General features: G+C 41.5%; 1 protein-coding gene across 9 annotated transcripts in view; it reads right to left on the bottom strand.

Moving 5' to 3' along the window:
• DLG2 (discs large MAGUK scaffold protein 2) overlaps positions 1–20,828 on the bottom strand; it is a 1,152,012-nt gene that overhangs the window by 145,195 nt on the left and 985,989 nt on the right. For all 9 annotated transcript variants that reach the window (XM_023762195.1, XM_023762199.1, XM_023762198.1 and 6 more), the window contains one exon: positions 5,492–5,606. In XM_023762195.1, the coding sequence (XP_023617963.1) occupies positions 5,492–5,606 (115 nt within the window). The remainder of the gene's footprint in view (positions 1–5,491; positions 5,607–20,828) is intronic.

The raw sequence follows: 20,828 nt of genomic DNA, 5'->3' as shown, positions 1-20,828 counted from the left end.
CTGACAAAGCTGGACATTCTGGAGCCATAGAATTCTGGCCCTTCCCTCCAGCCTTCATGGGGTCTAGAAGAACAAAAATGTAAAAGGTTGCCAGGAAGTCTGTCCTCCTTCCCTCGCTGAAGGAGATCAAAGTGACAAGGGTGTCACTTTCCTCGCTGAGGAAACAGCACCTTATTCAGAATCAATTCTAGGACCTCTCTTTGCTATAGGGGAAAAGTTGCCTTTATAATAAATGATAAAGAGCACCAACATATACCAGTGGCTTCCCATGTGCCAGGTATTTAAATTCACCACTTTATTTAATGCTCACATCCCCTTTATGGTATCTTATTATTATTCTCATTTCACAGAAAAAGAAGCTAAGGCAGAGAGACCGACTTGCCCAAAATCACTGAGCTAGTAAGTGACAGAATCCAGGAAACGTGTTCTTAACACTGCTCTATGTTGCCTCACACACAGGACCTGAATGTCTATGCTCACATCCAGTCTAGCTCGGTGATTTTAATGTCACTGAGTCTCAGTTTCTTTGTCTGTAAAATGGAAGAAATAGTCCCTGACTCTTCCAGTTGTTGGGAGAATCACATGGGAAAATATATGTAGAATACTAGCATAATGGTTGACCCATAGAAGATGCCCAACCAATGCTTCCCTTCACTTCCACTTACTGATCTGTTCCAGGGATAACTGGCTCCCAAATTGGCTAGAACACCAAGGGTCTGGGGATCCCAGAGATGCTAAGTGTGCTGCAGTGAAGAGGACCCTGTGGTTGTGCCATCTGCCTGGAACACTCCTCCTTGTTCACTCATCTACAGGCTGTAGATAGTGATCCGTCCCTGAGTTATTAAATCAAGTTAATGAGCTGTGACCTTCATTTGTTGTTTAAAAAGGAGGCAAATAGAATGGGAAATAACAAAGAACATGGTACATAAAAGGTATTAATAGTTTAATAAAAACATTTCTTTTAGCATTATGTGTATGGTACATGTATTTACTGGGTCATGATGATGAAGAATGTATTTCTTTGAGTAAAAACACTTAAAGGTCTCTGGGTGAACTCATCTAAGATCGCAAAGAATCAATTCAGATATCCTTGCATTAATTAGGAAGCAAAAAAATTCCAGGCCTTTCTAGAGCTTGCTTTTCACATCACACTGCACTGTGACTGTCTTCCCCTCACCTGTCTCACTCACTAGAAGTGATTTTTTTTTTTTTGCCGACAGGAAACACGACTTTTACTGCTGGGTCCTCAGTGTCCATTGTAAGTCCTGGCTCACATTATACACTCAAAAAAGTGCTTGATGAATATATAAATAAATCATAGCAACTGCCTTTGAAAAGCAAATTCACAACAGAGGGGTTATTCACTTGAACTCTCCAAATCGATACCTTTTATGAAGACATGGACATGGGCCAAGTTTCTCTTTTACAGTCTTTCCTGTGACCTTTTATTCCCCATTGGAAGACTTACCTGCTTTTCTGTCCTCCCCTCCCCATTCTCTTCCCTTGTCACAGGTTATTGAACTCTCTTTTATCAGGAGAAAGAATCTTTCCTTAGCAATTTGCACTTTTATGTGATTTTAATCCCCTTATACCTCTGACCATTCTTAGTAGCATTTAGATACAAAGGCCCATTCCTACCAGCAGCAGGAAAAGCCTTGTTCTCTGTTATAGGGATGCTTCTACCAGCTGGGAGGGAAGACGGGGAGTGCATATGATAATAGGCTTGTGGAGAGCCTTGAAGTTCACACAACAAAAGCTGTATCCCTGTGGCTCCAGAGCCCACGTGCATCTATGTCTGAAGAATTGATAATGTACTTGTGGAGCATTTTGAAAAATATTTTATTCAAAATTTTTAACATTTTATTTACTTTCAAGGTTCTACAACTAGAGGTGTTTCACAATGCAGGAAATACACAGTACAAATAGCCCATGAAATTGAATGTTTCCAAGTCATTCGCATAGAACATGCACAGTCTTATCATTAGCAACAAGCAAGTCCATGCGTACAGCGCTACCAAAGCACTTCAAGCACCTTACACAGAAGATTAAGAGAAGGAAAATAGTTACAACTAGATTGGAAAACAGAGAGGGTTGGCTCAAGTTTAAAACCCTGCCTGGCTCAGAAGTGGTAGTTCCCACCCCCCTCTCCCCTGCTCAACACTTTCAGCCAAACAAATTGCTATCACCTGGGAGGATCATTTCTGTAGGAGGAGGCCCGTTTCTTCATGATCCTGCGAAGATGCCTCCTCCTGGGCACAGCCAGGGTGGGGGTTGGGGGAGGAGTGTGTGTGTGTGTGTGTGTGTGTGTGTGAGAGAGAGAGAGAGAGAGAGAGAGAGCTACAAGGGGGAAGATAAATATTCTGCTCAGTCAGCTTAATTGTTTATAACTGAACAAAGAGACTGCTTGCTTTCTGATTTAGGTTTTGCTTCATAGAAAAATAGGAAAAACACTAAAGGAATCCCAAAGGCCCTCTGGCACAGTTTATCCTCTGCAAAAACCCCAAAGAGATTATGTTTGAATTTCTCTTCTCAGCTCACCTATTCCTAATCTAAGGGTCAGGTTCAGTGTTTACAGGAGCAGACTGGGAAGCACAGCAGAGATGCATTCAACAGCTGACTCCACCCACCTCAGCTGAGCCCCTGGGAGGCAGAGTGCCATGGGGAGAGGGGGGTGGAGATCTGACTCTGCCACCACATAGCTGTGGGGTCCTGGGCAAATCTCTTCCTTCCTGGGGCCTCAAGTTTCCTCTTCTGTAAATTAAGCATTAGACCTGGCGATAGCTAAGGTTCCTTCCAGCTCTAGAATTACATACAGCTAAACAGAATAAAGGGTGTCATTAGAAGATCAAAGGGACATGCTCATTATCTGACAGTTATATAATCAGAGAAGCCCTGCTACTCATTTATTTTGAGAAAGTAACTAGTTGGTTTTATAAAATAAGCATAACCAACGGGCACTAGTCCTATTCAAGCACTCTAGAAAAAAAGCAAGCATCTCTTTAAAAATCCTATAGCCAAAAATGGTGTTAAAAAAAAACCAAAACAAAACCCGAACAACAAAGGTACAAACTTACCCAATCATTTTTAGTAAGAATTCCCCATAGGCCTTCCTTGCTAATTCCTTTACTTTTATTGCCTGTTTTGGGGTGTTCAGGGGTGAGGGACTGTTTTTGTCACATCACATGAAAATAAGGCCAGGGGATGCTGTTTTTCCCTCTGATTTTCACTCTATGCATAGCCTGTATCTTTTCCAATTCTATGCCCCTAGAAAGTCATCTAGATGCTGCAGTCAGCCCTCTACAGACAAAATACGTATTAATAATCGAACACTGGAAATCAAATACCATTTCTGTACAGTGGGGCCTTGACTTACGAGTTTAATTCATTCCGTGACGGAGCTCGTAACTCAAATTACTCATATGTCAAATCTTAAAGTGAACGAGTGAGACACGTGATGCTGGGCTGATGTGGTGTTCACTGTGACGTTCGCTGCGCCAACTAGCGGTGGGGTATCTGAAGCTGGCTCGTAACCCGAATTTTAGCTCTCAACTCAAAGCAAAAAATCGGCCGAGAGACAGCTCATATCTCGAAAAAATCGTTAGTTGGGACACTTGTAAGTCAAGGCCCCACTGTATATTGTAGAGAAATCATTTGGAGAATTTCCCATAAAGTGTTCACTAGTTTTGAGCTTTATTTAAAAGCAGTTTCTCCTTTCAATACAACCTCCAACTATTAGAATGTTAACAAGATAACATTACCTGAAGTCTTCAGATCTTTTGTATGTCACAGTTTTAATGACCACATTAGAGAATAAAGGGTTGATTCTGATTAACACTACTCTTTCAAATAAGTCTATGTAATATCATAACACGTCATTTAATTTTCCTAATCTACAACTTAATTAAAAGGACTAAACTATCATCAATATTTTCAGAAAATTTCTTCTAGTACATTCACATTTGGTGCGTTCTATTTTTTAACAAGATACCCACACTACAGTAATTTTTCCTTCCAGATTTATTCTATATAATCGTTTCATTTCCATTAACTGATTTATCTCTAACCCATTAGCCTAATTGGCTTTTCCAAGTTGCTACCCAAGACCAAAACATTTCGAAATTTAAAAAATATTTGGTATCACAAAGACCAGCAAAAAAACACAAGTGAGGAGAACAGAGATAGCCACTTTCCATCGTATTTGTGACGTCACTAAAAGACACGTTCTAGGGTGGTTCTCAATCGTTCCTTCCACAGATTACACAGAAGCATATCAAATAATCTTCCAAAATGCAGTTGGACAAATATCGAACATTAATATTCTGACTTTAAAAAATTTAAAATCTCAGGGCTTCTGAGGTACTGGAACTGCCTGGATAAGAAGGGACTCTATGCTTGTCAGAGTGGCCAGCAACTCGAGGCCCTCGAGAACCTGCCGCCTTCCGGAGTCCTGCTCCCTCCTTGGCCCTGCTGTGCCTACCTAGTACACACAAGAGATAACTTTATAGCCAAAGTGGAGTCAACAGGAAAAAATCAATTCAAGTACATCATTTAGTGTCTGTAACACACACACTCCATGCCCGGAAAAGACAGTAAAATTTCAACTGAGGAGACTATGACCTTAGGTGGGAGTCAGACCAGATTCTGGGGCAGATTGGCAAGAGGAGAATACAGTGAGGAGGGACAGACATGGTTCTTCCATTGGAACCTGGATTCATTGGGACCATGAATTAGGCACCACCTTCCCCTTTTGGCTGTTAATACATTTATTATTTTAATAAATACAGCTAGCACTATTGAAGTATATTTTGAAAGGAATACAGGAGACTTGTGCTAAGAAGAAGCACATGTTATAGTTGAGTGAGGATGGATCTTACTCAAGAGTGAACTATGAGGATGAAAGACCAGAAGGCATTTCAAGTTCCATCAATTTTTTTTTCTGGTAAATTAATGAGTTTTGTCAGGCAAGGAATAAGTGACTTACGTGGTCTAAGAAATGATTGGTAATAAGATGCCACAGAAGAAAGTCTTTCCACCAAAATTCGTTAGGGACAAACACATAACTCTATATACAAGACTATGTCTGATGTCAAATCAATACACCAAAGTTAATGCAGTAGATACCACACAGGTCTGGAGATGATTCCAGAATGCTTACTTCCCATACTGAAGGTGAGCAAATGTCCAGAGCATTGGTCCACATATTCAATTTATCAAAATTAAAAATGTTTTTTCTCATTATTTTTACTGCAACCTGTGCTAAGAACTTTACTCTGGATCATAACATAGTCAAAGAATAATGTGTTAAAAGAATAACTTGTTAATTTAACATAATAGCTTTTCGGAAATTTCTTCAAAAAATGGTTAAACTTAAGGTCTTACAGTGGTGTATTGGTGAGCATGGGTTAATAAGAACACATGATCCATTGCCTTTGTCTTGCCAAGCCAGATTGCTCACAAGCCAGATCACAGTAAGAAATGCTAGGTTGCCTACCTGACATAGAGGGAGCGTTTCTGATTGGTTCGCAGGGACCCGGACCCGGAGCTCATGCTGTGGTTCATCATCTGCTCTCGTAGGTCATGGATTTTGGCCTCAAATCGAGCGTAATCTGGGAGTGGAAAAAAAGGGTGTTAAATTTGGTTCTGTTCCTCCAGAGAGTTAGAAATGCTGCCCACCCGAGGCAGCCCTCTGCCCTGTTGTTGGTTCCTTTGCCAGGCAACAGGAAGGTGCACAATGAAGAACAGTGGACACGCAGCATTCACTTCTTTGTATTATTTACTTGCAGACATTCACAAGGGGAAAAGAACAAACCAGTTACTACCCCAAAACATAGCTAGGAAATATACTGCCATCCCAATCTGTGAAAAGTCCACGGGAGGAGGAGGGTGAGGTTATAGTGGGCAACACAAGGTATCCTGTGGTGATGGAAATGTCTGTCTTGACTGTGGTAGTGGACACAGGTACCTGCACACGTGATCAAACGACATAGAACTCACTAGAAACACACACACACACATCAAACTGAAAAAATTGAAATAAGTTTGATGAATTATGTCACTATCAATATTCTAGTTGTGATAATATGCTATAGTTTTACCAAAATGTTATCATTGGGGAAACTGAATAAAAAGTACATGGGATCTCCCTGTATTATTTCTTACATCTGAATTACATGTGAATCTATAATTATCTCAAAACAAAAAGCTTAACTTAGGAGAGAAGGGGGAAAAAAAAATCTATGGAACTACTAATGTTACCGAGTTTTTAGTGAGTCTCCAGTTACCTCAGCTGGATGGACCAGAGAATCAAGTATTTGTGATGATTCATTTTTGCTGTTCCCCCCCTCTCCCTTCCCCCGCTGGAGGGCTGTTAGAAGTTGATCACTTGGAAACATACCTCAATTTTACACTATAACTTTAATATAAAATCTACAAGATCATCAATTCTAAGACACAATATATTTAAATCAGCTTCTCAGGGCACTGGGGTTAGAAATGGGGATAGAGGACACTCTCATATTAAATATATTTTAGAAATATTCAAACAAAAAATATATGGATCTAAAAAATAAGAAAATATAGGTATTTTATATTATTTTTAATAGAAAAAATGTTTTTCCAGTATACAATTCTACAATGCATTATCTGTATATTGTATTGTGTTTACCACCCCAAGTCAAGTCTCCTTAAACCTGTATAATTTTGTTAACTAATGTCACCCCAATAAGTTCAATTAAAAAATAAAGAAAAAGAAATAAAAGAATATTTTTGACAGATGTCAACCCAGTAAAAATAAAGAACAAAGGTTTTAAGATACTTTTTAATACAATCAGCATACAAAAAAGAAATGGCTTTTGAAGTTTTGATATTCTTGATTAAAATTTGTTCTATCATGTCTTTGACACAATAGTGTCTTTAGGAAAATCCAGTCGCTGAAAGGCTCAATTTATCCTCAAGATAAATGTGAAAATGTTAACTCAAATTATAAATGAGTCATTTAATTACAAAGAAACTCATCTGAAAAATTTTAACAGAGGTTCTCAGTACATTTCAAAAAAAATTGATTTTTAATTCAATTTATTCATAACTTTACATAAAAACAAGTATGACTAAATGTATATAATTAAGATGATCTACTTACAGTGTCTTTGAAATTCATTATAAATAATAAGCTCCATGAAATTAAACTGAAACTCAATTTACTGAATACCTATAGATTGGTTATTGTGGAATGGAATTTCATAAAAGAAAATATTTGGCCTTGTTGTTCAATGCTAGCCAACAATGACGTCTGAATGTTAAGTATTTTTAAAGTTTAATACTATAAAGATAAAACCAAAATGATTGATGGAAAATTTTTAGTGCTTAAGTAAAGTCTGTTGTTATCTAGATTTATAAAGCTCCTTGTTTCAAACTTAGCTTTGAATAATTAAATTCTAAATGACTGAATAAGCAGAACACATGTTGAAACTAAACTCTATGGACCATAATTTAAGACATTTACCTCATCCCATTTTATCAGGGAGAGAAAACATTTGTAACCATTAATATAATGGAATATACGGATTAAATTCATTTTGTGCAAGCCATATTTTCTTGCCATCTAAGAGAGTCATTATCGCTGGCCAGATGGCAGAGGCTGTGCTCAGGGCTGCGTGGGCATTATTTCATCTTATTTAAGTTACAAAACAAAGTCCATGGATGTTGTAAAATTTGAACCATATAGAAAAGCAAAGAATAAAAATTGAGAGGTTCTCTTGTCTCGTCTCCCTTTCTCTACCTTCTCTTCTCTCTCACTGCTGTCCTTCCATGCTGCTTATCAGAGAGGTACATATACATGTATGCACATACATGAGATCCTACCTTCAATCTTTCCCTACCTTCAACCAAATATATAAACACGTTTCTTTAAAAAGAAAAAACAACCAAAACATTTTTATTGATTTCAGAGAGGAAGAGATAGGGAAAGAGAGATAGAAACATCAATGATGAGAGTGAATCATTGATCGACTGCCTCCTGCACGCCACCCATTGGGATGGAGCCCCCAGCTGGGCATGTGCCCTGAGTGGAATCGAACCATGACCTCCTGGTTCATAGACAGATGCTCAACCACTGAGCCACACTGGCTGGGCACCATGTTTCTTAATATCTCTAATCAATTTCCATAGTCTGTAATTTATTTAACAATTCTCAAATAGGTAGATATTTTTGCTGTTGTATGTGCACACATTTATGGCACAGGTTAGTAGAGAACCATAGTGCAAGCAACGGCCAGAGCTTTTGCACAACGCCAAACAGCCCCCATTAGCATTTCTCAGAGAAGATAATCTGGCCCAGGACACAGAGTGGAACTCTTAACTTCCACGATCCACGATCCACGCTGCCACTTGATAAATACCACCTACCGCCCCCTCCCCAACCACTAAATTTTCCACCTGTTCCCAGGCCTCCCTCCTTTACAGCTTTGATGACCTCACTACCATGCTAAAACCCTGAAATGCCACCTCCAACTGTCCCCCCTTAAGCAGCTAATTCAGTGCCAGTCTCCTATCGCATTTGACCACTTTGCTGCTCCTTGCACCTAACTGCAGTCATTTGTGCAGGTGCCCATCGTCCCCACTGGACTGAGCTGAGGGCAGAAGCCACCTCTCACTTTCCTTGGAATTCCCTTTCTAACATCGTGTCGGGTATGCAGGCAGCATTCATAATAGGTGCTCGATAAACATTTTCTGAATGAATAGGTACATAATGAATGAGGAAGCCAGCAGAACCATTAAATGAATTCCTTTATAAAAGCCTGCAGGTACTGAGATTGCCTTTTTTTTCCCTGACACCAGACAGTTTATTGTGAAAAGCCATGGTGTAGGAGGGGAAGGCTGGGATGGACAGGACCAGGGCCCATGTGGGGGGAGTTAGCTGGACATCAGGCATTCCTCCGTGCAGGTTTAGCGGAAACACTGTCATGGATAAAACCCCCCCAGGGCAGCGCTATGACTGCCAAGCAGGAGGCTGGGGTGGGGGTGGGGTGCCCCAGGCACTGCTGAGCCCCTTGGTCAGCAGGGTTTCCACGTCAATGGTCGGAAAGCAGCGGCTGTACCTGCGCACAGGACCACCAGGAACTTCTGGAAGTTCCAGGCGACATCATAGCAGCCTACCTGAGACCAGGTGATGAACTTGGGGTCCTTCAGGAGAGCAGTGTGTGCGGGCAGAGCGTCCCACAGGAAGAGGAAGAGAGGGTGCGCCTGCGCGCTGCCCTTCACCTTGCACTTCTCCAAGAGTGTGAAGTTGGGCTTGAACCCACCACCAGGTCTGACGCATCGCTCGTTCTTGGCGTTCTCCTGATGCCCGAACTAGTTACACCTGAAGCCAACCCAGCCCGAGCCTCAGGCGCTCTGCAGCCTGTCCACCTGGGTGCCGTCCAGATCACTGTGCTCAGAGCGAGGCCAGGTTCTCAATGAGCAGCACCTGGCCCCGCAGGGAGCCCGGCATCAAGGGCTCCCACCGCCAGCTGAGTATCGGAGGAGAAGGGAGCGCTGGGAACTGAAATTGCCTATTTTGAATATTAAGATCTTTTTAAATGAGGAAAGACAACATGCTCCTTCTTTTTTCAAGGCTAGTTGTTCTAATTCCAAGGCTTTATTCCTGTCGCATCACTGCCACTCCCGAATCCTGTTGTTATTTTTTTCTGTTTTCTGGGCAGTTTCTGCCTCTCCCCATCTCAGCTGTGTCACACATTGGAGGCATTTCTCTGGTACTTACTCTCCCTACGATCAGCACTTTGCAAGGCGCTTCTAGCTGCCACATTTTATATATCACACCAGCATACTTGCTTCAATAATAAATGTGGTCTCCTTACCCTACGGCTCTTTAGAACTCCCAATTTTCCTCTGCCAGGCTTTTGAAATGTTGGTTCTACCTCATACTGGACAGTGCTTACAGTCCCCACTAGGGAATGGGAAGTATTTGTTGTACTGTGTCTTATTGCATTTGTGTTCATTGGAATATATCCTACTCTCAACTTTTCCACTTTGAAAATCCTGTTTATCACAAATCCTGTGTGCAAAAGTGCTTACCACTCTCTTTTGACCCTTTTTGAAAAATAAAACTTAAAAACAAGTAATTTCATCAGAGCAAAAACTGTAAGATCTGGGTTTACAAATATAAATGTTGTGTGTTTGTGTGCATGTATATGTGTGTGTGCGTGTGTAAGACAGTAAGAGACAGAAACAGAGAGGGGCTGTCTCTAGCTTCTCAGAGATAAAATCAAGATGATAGAAATGCTCTAGAGATAAACAAGAAAGCAGGTATGTAAACTGTGTAATATATCTTCTTTATATTTTACAATAGTATTGAAAATATTTTAAAATAAGTTAAAACAAAATCTAACATTACCGTGTCCATTTAGTCTTAATCCCCTCTCCTTTCCCCATGTGCTCTTCCCTTTTATTTTTATTTTTTGTTAATCCTCACCTGAGGATATTTTTCCATTGATTTTTAGAGACAGTGGAAGGGAGGGGGAGAGACAGAGAGACACATCCATTGGTTGCCTCCTGCACGTGCCCCGACCAGGGCCGGGGATGGAGCCTGCAACCGAGGTACATATCCTTGACCGGAATCGACCCTGGGACCCTTCAGTCTGTGGGCTGGTGCTCTATATACGGAGACAAACTGGCTAGGCTGTTCTTCCCGTTTAAACACTTTGCAACCAAATTGCTACTACTCAGGAGAACATTCAGGTGAGATTTTAAAGTGCTCTGATCTGTATATCATCTAAAGGGGAATTGACATTTACTGAGCACATGTAATGAGCCAGTAGCTGTGCTACATACTTTAATTTATATTATTTCTCCCAACAAAGCTCTGAAGTAGGTGTGTTATTTTGGAGACAAGGAAACAGGTGTAGAGATGTTAACGAACTTCACCAAAGTCACAGAGCTTCTAGGTAATAGAGCTCATCAGACACGAAACTGGCATTCAACCCTGGATTTCTATGAGGCTAATTTGTTTCCACTCCATCATCACACTATTATAACACCATAACTCTCCTCAGTTCTCTACCGCCCCCTCTTGCCGTCATTGCTCTCCTTGCCTCTCATCTACTGTATTAATTCTGTGCATGCTGGTCTTTCATGCACATAAACTCCTTAAAGAGTGAGGATGCCTCACTCATCTCTGTTCCCGACCTCTCGGTCTATCATTCCTCCTTCCCTACACACCGAGCTGTCTCAGGTGCTTGGCATACAGGTTTGAAGAAGACAGTGAAGGAGTTTGCTTCCAGAACGGGACATTGACAAGAAAATGAAGCCTGATAATGCCGAGGAAGGGAACTGAATGGAAGAATCAGGGCCTCTTCTGTCTTGCTTTGCATGAAACAGGTGCCCAGGAAATGCTTTTAAAATGATGTTATCCCGTGTTTGTTTCTTGGGTTTTCTTTCTCTATTAACAAGACACAAACCACTGAAAACCAATTTCTAGGCAAATGTTTTAGGAATTTCAAGAGGCATTACCTCCAGCTCAGTGGTTCTCAACCTGTGGGTCGCGAACAATGAAAATACATCCTGCATATCAGATATTTACATTACGATTCATAACAGTAGCAAAATTACAGTTATGAAGTAGCAACGAAAATAAATTTATGGTTGGGGGTCACCACAACATGAGGAACTGTATTAAAGGGTCACGGCATTAGGAAGATTGAGAACCACTGCTCCAGCTAGTTCTTTTCCCCTGTATGCGTGGTAAGCCAACTTGTTAAAAATTTCCACACTCTTGGATACCTAAATCCGGTGGTTCCTGACTAGACACATTCATATTGGGATTGTGCCACTTGCTTTCACTTGGATGATGGCTGGTAACAGTAGATAGGATACAACACGTGGGTTATATCGATGGGTCAGCCTGGCTCTGTCACGTATCAGCTGTGCATCATTGTGAAAGTTAGTAACCTTTCTGGGCTCAATTTTCTCCTAAGAAAAACAGAAATAATAATTGTGTCTACTTGAAGATATGTTGGAAAAATGACAAGAGAGAACTGATGGACCTAAAAGGGTCATTGCTTGCAAAAGTCAAGTAAAATGGAAACCTGTGTCCGCTCCTGGAGCCCCCAGTAGAGCCTCACTCTGCCTGTCATCATTTGATGTCTCTACCAGGCCACAGAGGCATGAGCTGCAGATGGCCATACTTTGGAACACGTGGCTCCAGAGTGGAACTGCTCACTGGCAGGGCAGCCACTAAATGGCTGCTTGGTTCCTCTCACAAGTCTTCAGTGATTAGGTCAAGAGAATGACGTCTCATTCCAAAGCAGCTGCAATTTCCAGGAATATCAGTGACCTCGTCCATCAGTATCATCTCAAGTATTTGTGCTACTGATGAGGCAAAGACAAGAGTATAACACTGTGCACTACGCACGAGATGGGGCTCTACCATACACTTGCAGCCTTTGCAAGTTGTCAAGGGTGATGGAGGAGACCCAGAATGCATATCCATCTTATCATTCCCACAGGAGAGGAAGCATTGCCTCCTGTGAGGAGGCTGGGATTGCTTAATGCAAAAGGAGTGATCTCCATTGATTAAAGCTGCCCAACAGCTCACATCTTCAAAGCTCAGATGGCCAAGCTTGTGTCTGAGAGAAGGAAACAGCAAGCTCAGTAGTTATAGAGCCGTGGTCGGCAAACCGTGGCTCACGAGCCACATGCGGCTCTTTGGCCCCGTGGCATGGGCCACGAAGTTTCAATCTCACTGTACGTGCGCGCCCGCACGTGGTATTTTGTGGAAGAGCCACACTCAAGGGGCCAGTTTGCCGACCACTGGACTAGAGCATGAAGCCATGGGACTGTCCTTTTCCAGGTGAGCTGGGGGGTAGCCTATCCTCCACAGTTATGACCTCAACCAACTGATTGGGTTGTCAGTTACCAGAGGAAGCAGTGAGCAAAAGGAGTAGGAATAGGAACTCTAAGCTGGGAGGCCAACTTTACATCTTAATCCTGTCATTAGCAAAAAACAGACAAACAAACAACAACAAAAAAATCAGGGTCTTGGAAAGTACCGAGGCTCCGTTTGCTCATCTGCGAACTGTAGTGATTCACAAAGTGGTTTTGCGAATCACAATGAGATTTGACAAAAGGCGTTTTGTAAAAGATAGTTGTTGCTATCAAGACAAATGCATAGGTGGTCCTTAGTGGCACTAATGAGGATAGCAGCATCCTATTCCTGTTTGCTCATCATGGGCACTGCACAGCTTTAAGAACAACTGGTGAAAGAACAACTGGTGAAATCACAGGCTGCAAGCAGGGGTTCCGCACATCCAAGCGGCAGAGGCTGCTTTCCCGCCGAGTTACCCATTTCCACACCACAGGGGAAGTGGTTTGAAGAGACCACCTGCTGCATAGCAGAGAAGCGCTGCTTTTTATAGACTAACCTGCACTGGAAGCTTTGGGGAAGTTTATAAGCTAAGAAGTTCAAGCTTTGGGGCACCACAAAAGGGCTAGGGCAAATGTCAGTGGTGTGTAGGCTACTGGGGCCCCAATATTGTTTACCCGGACATGACTGTCCTTGTCACCTGTGTGCATGGGAAGGATGCACAAGAGACAGGGTCCATCTGTTCTTAGCACTGCATCTGATCACTGGCCCAGGAATGAGATACTGGTGAGCAGTTGTAAATGCTTCCATTTCTTTGGGGGAAACATCCTTTTTTCATTTAATCAGCAAACATTTTTTTCCGGGGTTTATTATATGCTAGGCACAATGCTAATTGCTAGGGATACCCAATCCACTGGACAGATCTTTGCCTCAAGGGGCTCACAGGCTGATGCCTCGCTGCTTTTAATTTTCTGGTTTCTTGTTGTGAATATGAAAAGAGCATCTGCCACTTAAATCCCTGCTCCCTGTGAGGAGTATCAAGCACTTTCTAGATGGTAATAGGATATCTTTATGGTGGGAAAAAGCCAATACAGTCAGATCCATGTTACAGCGGAGAAACGGAGGCAGGTTAAATCTTTGTGAAAGATTGCATGGTCACTGGTAGAACAAGAAGAGTGAGAAGGGTCTCAAAGTGGTGCCTGGGAGTCAGTTGTCGGATGGAAGTCTTGGCTCTGAATGATGCTGGAAAAGTCCCTTACCCTCTTAGAGATACTGTTTCCTCCTTATAAAATATGGGGTCATCTCCACCCCTGTGCAGTGTTGTTCTGAATATCTAACCCAGGAGTCCTCAAACTGCGGCCGCCAAAAACATTTATCCGGCCTGCCGGGTGTTTTTGCCGCCACTGCCTGTCCTGCTTAGCAGCCGACTCGTCCCGGGCCCGCAGTGCACATGTGTGGAATGTCTGAGGGACAGTGAACTGGCCCCCTGTTTACAAAGTTTGAGGACCTCTGATCTAACCTATAAGGTACTTCATTATAAGCAGCATTGATTTTTAAAAGCCCCATCAATTAATAATAATTAGCATTTTTTAAAAGAGGGTGGACACAAGGCTCATTCTTATTTCACAAGCTGAAGTGTGTGGGTGTAGAGGGAGGAACATGTAATAAGTAAATAAAAGTGTTTAACACTGGAAAACCCCAAACAAATATATACTATTGCTCTTTCTCACCTAGAAACTTAACTAAATAGTCACACATAAAAGGATCCGGCATAGATTACTGGTAATATTTCAAGTCCAAGAAGCAATACTTGTGCCAAAATTAGTTTGTATGAGGATGCAAAAATAATTCTATTTATATGGAGCTCAGAAAATAATCAGTGGTTCCCAATTCACTGCCTCCTCTTTTCTCGTTGCCCTGGGATTTCTGAGCCAGACAGGCACAGAAGGGGTGCTGGAGGCATACCCTAGAGAAGTGATTCTCAACCTGTGGGTCGCGACCCCTTTGGGGGTCGCCTAAGACCATCGGAAAACACATATATAATTACATATTGTTTTTGTGATTAATCACTATGCTTTAATTATGTTCCATTTGTAACAATGAAAATACATCCTGCATATCAGATATTTACATTCCGATTCATAACAGTAGCAACATTACAGTTATGAAGTAGCAACGAAAATAATTTTATGGTTGGGGGGTCACCACAACATGAGGAACTGTTGCGGCATTAGGAAGGTTGAGAACCACTGCCCTAGAGCTTTCTGACTCTGGCTGCTTTTCAAGTCGTCCTGCTGGGAAGAGTCCTGCTTTTGTTCACGGCTTCAGAAGCCCAGCTTCCCTCCCCTGTATACATTGGAATGCCCGCCTGCCTTCCGGAGCTGACCTCTGGCCACTGGAAGGATTTTCAGTGGATCTCCCCAAGCCGGTTATTTGCCTAAGGATTTTACTAGCCTGTTAATTCAACCCCCGACTTAGCTCATCTCTCAGGATGCCAACCTGCTTCTGTGTTAAAGTGGGGACATGGAATTTTCCACTGCTAAACATTTACAGATGTCGTTTGGCTTACTTCTGAGCCACACGTGTGTGTGTGTGTGTGTGTGTGTGTGTGTGTGTGTGTGATGGAGACAGAAAGATAAACAGATTAAAAACTAAATTCACGCCGAAACCGGTTTGGCTCAGTGGATAGAGCGTCGGCCTGCGGACTGAAAGGTCCCAGGTTCAATTCCGGTCAAGGGCATGTACCTGGGTTGCGGGCACATCCCCGGTGGGGGGTGTGCAGGAGGCAGCTGATCGATGTTTCTAACTCTCTGTCTCTCTCCCTTCCTCTCTGTAAAAAATCAATAAAATATATATATATATAAAAAAACAACTAAATTCACTAGAATTGAACTTTAACCAGGAATATCTTTCCTGAAGTCCACAAAGGAAGAGACTGTATACACCAATCTCTTGTACATTTCTAGTACTGAGCATTAATAACTCAGGGACACCATGAGGGCAAGACACTGCCATATTTTTTGTATCCTTGACACATAGTTACCAGTTAACCAACGCTGATATAAATGTTTGCTGAATTGCGTGAGCTAAATAATGACTTCGGGAAAGTCATTATTAATTTGCCAGATAGACTATGAAATGGATCAAACCTTTTAGAATCATTTTTTAAAAAAATATATTTTTATTGATTTCAGAGAGGAAGGGAGAGAAAGAAATAGAAACATCAATGATGAAAGAGAATCATTGATCTGCTGCCTCCTGCATGCCCCCTACTGTGGATTGAGTCTCTGTGCTCTGACTGGGAATAAAACCATGACCTCCTGGTTCATGGGTCGATGCAACCACTGAGCCACGCCGGTTGGGCTAGAATCATTTTTAATAACACACTGAGTTAAGGTATGTAGTCTCTCTCCCTCTCTCTCAGCAGAACTGGGATCATTTGTTTTAACTAGAACACTTTCCTGTGCAGTTTAGCTGGAGACTCTTTAAAGAGGATCAGCCAAGTGCTCAGGAATTCCTTAATGTGTGAAATGAAGTAAGTTTTATAGGCAAACAACAGTCTTAATCCCCAACCAGTTATTTCCTCCTGTGTGAGTATAATTCTGAAAATTAGATACATCAAATTTCAATTTGGATTCATGCAAGCTTTGTTTTATAGACTCATAAAGGCAGATTTCCTTTGATTATCAAAATTATTGCAAAATGGAGTGAGCACAGAAACTTTTTGAATTTGACAAAGTCTGTGTCTTCAGACAATTGGGGTAGCCTGGCATAATGCTATCTCTTTTAAGGCTCTGAAATAAATCGGACCCAACTTTGAATCTGAAGGTCACTACTGATGCATAGTGTGGATTTTGTGCAAGTTATTCAACTTGGTTTTCTCAAGTATATAAGAGAAAAATAACACCTACCTCATCAGATTGTTTGAAAATTCAATGCAATAGCATTTGTAAAGGGCATATTTCAGTGTCAGGAATGGACTAGATGCTCAATAAATGGGGCGAAAAAGATTCAATCTCTTAAAGTTTATATTCCTCAATTGTAAAGTGGGGATAATATGAAGACCTTACTTACAGTACAAAGTTGCTGTGAGGATCAAATGAAGAAAGAAGCATAACAATATTTCAGGAACTGAATAGTCCAGTACAAAAATCAAGTGAGGACAAAAACAATTTATATCAACATAGTCTTTTTTGAAGTTCCAGTCTTCATAGCAGACTATTCCCTCAGTACCTGAAATTTGTCTCAGATGCTGTAGAATTTGATTTCTGTCTTGCTCATGGAAATAAACCACATAGGGCATTATGTATGAGTAAATGTGAACTCTGAGGGAAAAACGGAAACTTCTGCTAGCATTAGGGCCTAGCTGCCAATGGCGATTCTCTCTGAAGATGTTGCTGGCAGGTTGGGTGAAAGGCTCAGAACTGGGATGCACAGGTTGTAGCTTAAATGGTGTGATTTGTAGCTAATGGTGCATCAGAAGAAGAATCAAGGAGCTGTGCCTTCTAATTTAAGGCATAGTGCTTAAGACTACATCCAACAGAGAAGAAAGCCTTCCTCAGCAAACATAAATATTAAATCCTCACTGGACTCGTCCTGTTCTCTTCTTTGTATTAAGATCTGGGAACTAGAAGCTAATATAGTAATGTTCAAGCTTCCGGTATTCTTCTGCAATAATAATCAGTTAGATCTTGCCCAATGAAAAGGGTGATACTCTTGCCTAATTATAGACCAGAGCAGAGAAAGGAGATAAAGCAGCCTGGCTCTAGAGGTAGGTAGGTTAGCAGCCCCATTGGTGTGACTTATAGGTTACAAATATCTGTCTTGCTGCTACAGCATTTCTATCAGGTTTATCCTTTAATAGCATCCTGAGAAGTACATATGCATATTATCATGGAGGAGAACCCACTACTTCTAGATAAATAGAAGCACAAAGGGAAGAAAACAAAGAGAAAATCAAGACTCAGAGAGCCTAGATAATTTGCCCAAGGCCATCCAACAGAGCCGGGACAAAAATTCAAATCCTCTAGTCCCAACCTCATGCAGGGCTTTCCCCCTACATTGAGTCTACACTTTCCTCTTCAAGTGACTGTGCTGTTCCTTCCTTTGCTCCTGACATGGGCAGATCCGTGGCTGTCTCCGACTGGCTTGGTGACCCTAAGTAACCATCTAATGACCAATTTCTGATAGAACTATAGATTCCTATCTACAGTACATTCTATAAGGTAGGTCAACAATATCAAAATAAAAAGGCTTTTTTTTTTCCAGTCTCTCCAATACACTTCCCAAATGAAATCGTCTCATTAGTGCAGTGATTAGTGCAGTGGTCGGCAAACCGCGGCTCACGAGCCACATGCGGCTCTTTGGCCCCTTCAGTGTGGCTCTTCCACAAAATACCACGTGCTGGTATGCACGTACAGTGCGATTGAAACTTCGTGGCCCATGCACAGAAGTCGGTTTTTGGCCTGGGCGAGTCTATTTTGAAGAAGTGGCATTAGAAGAAGTGGAGGTACGTTCGCTGAGGTCGACCCCTCAGATTGAGGACGTTTTTAGCAAAGGCCAGCTTAGGAGTACCCTAATTAAGTTAATAACAATGTACCTTCCTATATAGTTTAAGTTTAAAAAATTTGGCTCTCAAAAGAAATTTCAATCGTTGTACTGTTGATATTTGGCTCTGTTGACTGAGTTTGTTGACCACTGCATTAGTGGGATTCTGGGTTTAAGACTGGAAGTCAACGGGAAACCAGGGTTTATCAGGTTCTCATTGGTGCAGGTTCTCCAGACTTGGGGCTGACTGGCAGGTTCATATTACAGCCTTCTGTCCAATGAGCATGCACGAAGCATTTATCAGGGTTGTGGGGAGGCCAGAGAGGCCCTGATTCTGATACCCCCAACTCTGCAACAACTTGGTGCTGGGATCCCAGCAGCAGCCACAGACAGCAGGGCCATGCTGTTGAGAAATCGAAGGCTTGGGGTGGGAGCAATTCATCAATCTAAACTCATGTAAGACTGTGGGCTTCTCTTGTCCTTAAAAGTATGTCTTTCTTACTTTCTTGTTGTTAAATGTCCTTTTTATACTTCAGAGGCATAACAGACAAATGGAATGTATAGTCTTTGATTGGATCCTGATTAGGAAAAAGAAAATTTGAAGTCGTTATGGACTGCATACTAGATCATAACAAAAATTATTTTTAATTCTGTTGGGTGTGATAAGAGCACTGTGGTAATATAAGAAAATGTTCTTTTTTTCTCTATCGTTTCTGAATATTATAGGAATAAAGAGAGATCACACTGGGATTTGTTTTAAAATACATTAGCAAAGAAAATATTTTAAGTGATATATGGTATAAATTGGCTAACTCTTAACTACCATTGAATATGGGTGATAAGTACATGAGCATTCATTATACAAGTCTCTCTATTTTTGTATATGTTTGAAAATGTTCATAATAAAAAATTTTAATTATTAAAATATTATACATCTCAATTTGATAAAACTCAAAAACTGACAACACTGTGGCAGTGCTCCTACTAGTAGAGTGGGCTGGGAGTGACAGGGCCTGGCGACTCCTGGCCCTTCCGTTTGGGTGGCCCCAGGTGTGTCACTCTGAGCCCTGATTTCCTCATAGTGAAGCAGGTGCAGTATACCTAGACCTAGTATCACTGTGAGATGCATTTGAAGTAAAAGCCATGCAAGTGCTCTGCTACTTGAATGCATCTGTTCGGTCAGCAAACATTTAAAAAAATAGATATTTACTGTTTTTGGAAAGGAAGGGAGAGGGAGAGAGAGAAAAAAACATCAATGATGAGAGAGAGTCATTGATCGATGCCTCCTTCATGCCCCACACTGGGGATGGAGCCTGCAACTTGAACACGTACCCTGACCAAGAATTGAACTGTGACCTTCTGGTTCATGGTTGACGCTCAATCACTGAGCCACACCGGCTGGCCAGTCAGCAAACATTTTTTGAGCATCAACCATGGTAAGGCTTTGTGCTAGACACCAGTGATAAAATGATTGAAATGTGGTTCCTGCACACAAGGACTTTCTTTAACCACTATCTAAAGTATACAGTGATTTCCACAGTGAGGGAAATTCCAGAACTAGCTCTGGCCTCTAGTCTGAATACTGTCGACAATTCTTAATAAAGGCAAGGAGGTCCCTGCCCAAGTCTCCAGCTCATCTCTTTCTTGATCTCCCCTCTCCTTTGGTTCCCTCATTTTCTAGCTTTTGACATTTTCTCAGTTCCATTCTCTCCTAGCTGTAAAATATCACCCATGCTGTTCCCTGTCCCTGGAATACCTTACCCATTAGCCTTCATCAAGCTTCTCATCTTTCCCATCTTGTCTTCAATGTCACTTCCTCAGACAGCCCCCTGAGCTCTGACAAGCCCTTCCATCAAACACAATGGATATTTCTTCACATATAAACCTATTAAATTATCTATGAAGTGCTTGCTTATTACTTGTGAGGCACATAGTAGATGATTAAGGAATGTTTGACAATTGATGGAACAGAACTGCTGATGTGACTATTCCTTCCTCATCTTGATAAAAAAGTGATCTAGCCATTTTGAAAATGTTGAGATTTTGGTTATGATGTTCTACACCTCCAAGACTCACCTAAAATAATTTTCATTTTACAAATGAGGTAAAAGAAAAGAATCACCAGAGATGAGAATTGAGAGAATAATTTACCATCCACTCCTTTCTTATCACAATTTTCTGTTTCTGAAGCCTAAAATCACCTATCTAGATTCTTCTCCAATCCTAAGATTACCTTTTACTCCTGGACATGCTATCTGTGTTTCTATTTATCATCTTAATATTGCAAGTATTTTATGGAATGCAACCAGAAAAATCACATAATGAGAAGTTACCCACAGCTCCCCAACACACAAACAGAACTTTTTTAAAATTGATGGTAACAATTTCATGCTCCGTTTAGCTATTTCCATGGCTTAGGGGAAAA

This window comes from Myotis lucifugus, unplaced genomic scaffold (assembly GCF_000147115.1).
Source record: "Myotis lucifugus unplaced genomic scaffold, Myoluc2.0 scaffold_236, whole genome shotgun sequence".
NCBI classification, from domain to species: Eukaryota; Metazoa; Chordata; class Mammalia; order Chiroptera; family Vespertilionidae; genus Myotis; species Myotis lucifugus.
This window is presented reverse-complemented; position numbering and strand designations above follow the sequence as displayed.